The 5,195-nt window shown below is 39.2% G+C and overlaps 1 protein-coding gene across 1 annotated transcript in view; it reads left to right on the top strand.

The window, feature by feature from the left end:
- Positions 1-5,195, top strand: part of VPS13D (vacuolar protein sorting 13 homolog D (S. cerevisiae)) — a 274,572-nt gene that overhangs the window by 119,742 nt on the left and 149,635 nt on the right. The window contains exon 53 of the mRNA XM_010850181.1: positions 2,895-3,025. Within this exon, the coding sequence (XP_010848483.1) occupies positions 2,895-3,025 (131 nt within the window). The remainder of the gene's footprint in view (positions 1-2,894; positions 3,026-5,195) is intronic.

The following is a 5,195-nucleotide window of genomic DNA, read 5'->3' as shown; positions in this document are numbered from 1 at the left end:
CATGCCGAGTTTGGCTTTCTGCTGAAGTGTCTGGTCCTTGATAGAGTTTCCAAAGCAAGCCCCTGCAGGTTGGCCAGAAGCCATAGTTGGGACAAATTGAAGGAAACATGGTGGTGCCTGTGCCTTTTCAAGCAGCTGGCGCTAAGGAAGCACACAGAATTCTGGCAGAGAGGCACACTGAGCTGTCCGGTGGAAATATGCAGTGAGTGCACACAAACTTAGATGCTAAGTGCATTCATTAGAACATGCACTTATGTTTTTAGGGACAAGACTGTTTCACATTTCATTGTTAGACTAAAGAAAGGAAGAGAGAGTTTGAGCTAAGATGAGATTTTATATGAGATCTTGGCATGTATTAAGAGAATTTGTGAAATCTCTTATATGACTATTTTTGAAGAATTGGATAAATAACTAGCTTCCTATCAGGAAAGTTGAAAGCCCAGACACAAGTGGAAGAGCCAGGCAGGGCCTGACCAGGTAACCTTAACGTGTACCTCCAATAAGGATGATTTTGTATATTTTGATCTTATCAGCTGTTCATTTGTTAAGGGTTTGCCAGGGCAATCTGAGATAAAAGGGAAACAAAAAACTTTTTTTTAATTGAGTCTTGATGCTATAGATTCTTTCTGTGATACCAAATATACCTCTTATAGGTATATTAGTTGAGATCAGGCATCTGGTCCCATCACTTCATGGCAAATAGATGGGGAAACAATGGAAACAGTGGCTGGCTTTGTTTTTTGGGGCTCCAAAATCACTGCAGATGGTGACTGCAGCCATGAAATTAAAAGATGCTTACTCCTTCGAAGGAAAGTTATGACCAACCTAGATAGCATATTAAAAAACAGAGATATTACTTTGCCTACAAAGGTCTGTCTAGTCAAGGCTATGGTTTTTCCAGTGGTCATGTATGGATGTGAGAGTTGGACTATAAAGAAAGCTGAGCACAGAAGAATTGATTCTTTTGAACTGTGGTGTTTGAGAAGACTCTTGAGAGTCCCTTGGACTGCAAGGAGATCCAACCAGTCCATCCTAAAGGAGATCAGTCCTGGGTGTTTATTGGAAGGACTGATGCTGAAGCTGAAACTCCAATACTTTGGCCACCTGATGCAAAGAACTGACTCATTTGAAAAGACCCTGATGCTGGGAAAGATTGAGGGCAGGAGGAGAAGGAGACGACAGAGGATGAGATGGTTGGATGGCGTCACCGACTCAATGGACATGAATTTGGGTAAACTCCAGGAGTTGATGATGGACAGGGAGGTCTAGCGTGCTGCAATTCATGGGGTCACAAAGAGTCGGACACAACTGAGTGACTGAACTGAACTGAACTGTTATATGATAAGGTTGATTTCTGACAATTAATGCTTTTCTGTATGTCATAGAAAAGTGATGGGGGTATATCTCCCTATCCCAGTATTACTGAACGTTTCTTAGATACAGAGTTTTAGTGTTGAAAATATGTTAGTCACTCAGTTGTGTCTGACTCTTTGTGACCCCATGCACCATTGCCTGCCAAACTCCTCTGTCCATGGAGTTCTCCAGGCAATAATACTGTAGTGGGTAGCCATTCCCTTCTCCAGAGGGTCTTCCCAACTGTTCCAGTATTATTGAGCATTTCTTAGATACAGAGTTTCAGTGAGTGATTTTTTGTGATTTGCTCAGTTTTTCAGCTATTTTTGAGATTTACATTAAAGAAACACTAGTACAAGTGAATTAGTGAGTTAACAGATCAGAATATTTATAATTGAAAGTATGTTGGGACATCTAGTTGTCATATCCTAAGGTCACTTCTCTTTTTATGGTCTCTTGATACTTGTCTTTAGTAGGGTCCTTTGTGTATGTCTCCAAGGCAGGCTCCCTGGGTTTAATCCAGCTGCGCCACCTACTGGCTGTGTCACTTAAGGACAAGTCACTTATCTTTTCCTGCCTTAGTTTCCTCATCTGCAAAAATGAAGGAATGAAAATATCTAACTCACAAGGTTGTTACAAGAATTAAATGTTGAGCCTTTGGTAGAGGGTATAATGTGTACTAAGAGTTCAATAAATATTATTATTTTTATTATTTTTTACCATAAATATTATCATTATACAATGTAACCAGAGTTCAACCCAAGGCCTTGAATATAGTTACTTTATTCATTGTCTGAATGAGTGAATGAACTCGTCCATTGAATTTCGGATTTTTAAAAGTTATTATCAGAGTTTTTGAGATAATATGGTGTTATTTCATTTTTCTTTCTTTGGATCTTGGTGTTTTGAGATTTCCTTTTGATTGACCATGACTTTCTTTCTTTGGTATGTTTTTTGTTTGTCTTTTTTCCCCACAGTAACTATTAGGTGCTGGAAACATTTATTTTATGAAGGAATAAATTCAGTAGTATTTAGCATTATATTTGAGCTGGATTCTTGGGCTGACAGAAAATACTAAGAGTCAGTTGAGTTTAGGGCAGTTGCAGAATGCAGTTAAGTAATACGCAGATTCTCCTCTGTGTTGTAAAAGGGGCATGTTCTTTAGGAAGAAATTTTGTGTCCCGTATGTAAGGAGAAATACGTCACATAAACCATGTTAGTAGTCAGCTTCATAAATGTAAACCAGGCTAAACACCTGTTTGTTTTAGTTGCTGTTACAATTGTATGCACTTTATGAAGAAGCTGGGAATTATGGGGATATTGATGTTGCCAAGACTTTTTAAGGTCTAAATGGGAATAAAGAATAATACTTTGAAGATAGTTGCTGTTTTCGTTCTATTCTTAGGAGACCTCATAGCCTCTCTGGATGCTACAATCATTATCTCAGAGAAACTAAGTAATTGTGAAAGCTATTTACTTTTTTTAGACCATAATTTTTTTCTTTCTGATTAATTCATGGAACTGGTTCTTGTTATTCATAGGTATTGATGTCAAGAAAGGCCGAGGCCGATATATTGACACCTGTATGGTCATCTTTGCCCCCCGTTACCTGTTAGATAATAAGTCATCCCACAAGCTTGCATTTGCACAGAGGGAATTTGCCAGGGGACAGGTAAGCAGCTTGCTTTTGAAGAATGATGAGTGCTTATTTAATAGCACAGTGAATTTTAATGTCATTTTAATTTGAATGTCACATTTAATTTTAATGACTTATCTCCCTGTCAACACTAAGTTTTTTGATGTGAGTAAATAACAGAATGATCTCTGTTCACTTCCAAGACAAACCATGCAATATCACGGTAATCCAGATCTATGCCCCGACCAGTAATGCTGAAGAAGCTGAAGTTGAAAGGTTCTATGAAGACCTACAAGACCTTTTAGAACTAACCCCAAAAAAGATGTCCTTTTCATTATAGGGGACTGGAATGCAAAAGTAGGAAGTCAAGAAACACGTGGAGTAATAGGCAAATTTGGCCTTGGAATACAGAATGAAGCAGGGCAAAGGCTCATAGAGTTTTGCCAAGAGAATGAATTGATCATAGCAACACCCTCTTCCAACAACACAAGAGAAAACTTTACACATGGACATCACCAGATGGTCAACACTGAAATCAGATTGATTATATTCTTTGCAGCCAAAGATGCAAAAGCTCTATACAGTCAGCAAAAACAAGACCGGGAGCTGACTGTGGCTCAGAACATGAACTCCTGATTGTCAAATTCAGACTTCAATTGAAGAAAGTAGGGAAAACCACTAGACCATTCATGTATGACCTAAATCAAATCCCCTATGATTGTACAGTGGAAGTGAGAAATAGATTTAAGGAACTAGATCTGATAGACAGTGCCTGATGAACTATGGATGGAGGTTCCTGACATTGTACAGGAGGCAGTGATGAAGACCATCCCCAAGAAAAAGAAATCCAAAAAATCAAAACGGCTCTCTGAGGAGGCCTTACAAATAGCTGTGAAAAGAAGAGAAGCAAAAAGCAAAGGAGAAAAGGAAAGATATACCCATTTGAATGCAGAGTTCCAAAGAATAGTAAGGAGAGATAAGAAAGCCTTCCTCAATGCAAAAGCCTTCCTCAATGCACTTTCTTTGCAAAAGTGCAAAGAAATAGAAATAGAAGGAAAACAATAGAATAGGAAAGACTAGTGATCTCTTGAAGAAAATTAGAGATACCAAGAGAACATTTCATACAAAGATGGGCTCAATAAAGGACAGAAATGGTATGGACCTAACAGAAGCAGAAGATATTAAGAAGAAGTGGCAAGAATACACAGAAGAACTGTACAAAAAAGATCTTCACGACCCAGATGATCACAATGGTGTGATCACTCACCTAGAGCCAGACATCCTGGAATGTGAAGTCAAGTGGGCCTTAGGAAGCTTCACTACGAACAAAGCTAGTGGAGGTGATGAAATTCCAGTTGAGCTATTTCCAGTCCTAAAAGATGATGCTGTGAAAGTGCTGCACTGAATATGTCAGCAAATTGGAAAACTCAGCAGTGGCCACGGGACTGGAAAAGGTCGGTTTTCATTCCAATCCCAAAGAAAGGCAATGCCAAAGAATGTTCAAACTACCACACAGCTTCACTCATCTCACATGCTAGTAAAGTAATGCTCAAAATTCTCCAAGCCAGGCTTCAACAATATGTGAACTGTGAACTTCCAGATGTTCAAGCTAGTTTTAGAAAAGGCAGAGGAACCAGAGATCAAATTGCCAACATCCACTGGATCATCGAAAAAGCAAGAGAGTTCCAGAAAAAACATCTATTTCTGCTTTATTGACTATGCCAAAGCCTTTGACTGTGTGGATCACAGTAAACTGTGGAAAATACTGAAAGAGATGGGAATACCAGACCACCTGACCTGCCTCTTGAGAAATCTGTATGCAGGTCAGGAAGCAACAGTTAGAACTGGACATGGAACAACAGACTGGTTCCAAATAGGAAAAGGAGTACGTCAAGGCTGTATATTGTCACCCTGCTTATTTAACTTCTAGGCAGAGTACATCATGAGAAACACTGGGCTGGAAGAAGCACAAGCTGGAATCAAGATTGCCGGGAGAAATCTCAGTAACCTCAGATATGCAGATGACACCTATATGGCAGAAAGTGAAGAATTACTAAAGAGCCTCTTGATGAAAATGAAAGAGGAAAGTGAAAAAGTTGGCTTGAAGCACTACATTCAGAAACTAAGATCATGGCATCTGGTCCCATCACTTCATGGGAAATAGATGGGGAAACAGTGGAAACAGTGTCAGACTTTATTTTTTTGG

This window comes from Bison bison, unplaced genomic scaffold (genome assembly GCF_000754665.1).
Source record: "Bison bison bison isolate TAMUID 2011002044 unplaced genomic scaffold, Bison_UMD1.0 scf7180017864289, whole genome shotgun sequence".
NCBI lineage: Eukaryota > Metazoa > Chordata > Mammalia > Artiodactyla > Bovidae > Bison > Bison bison.
Note: the sequence above shows the minus strand (reverse complement) of the source record. Positions and strands in the feature narration are given on the sequence as shown.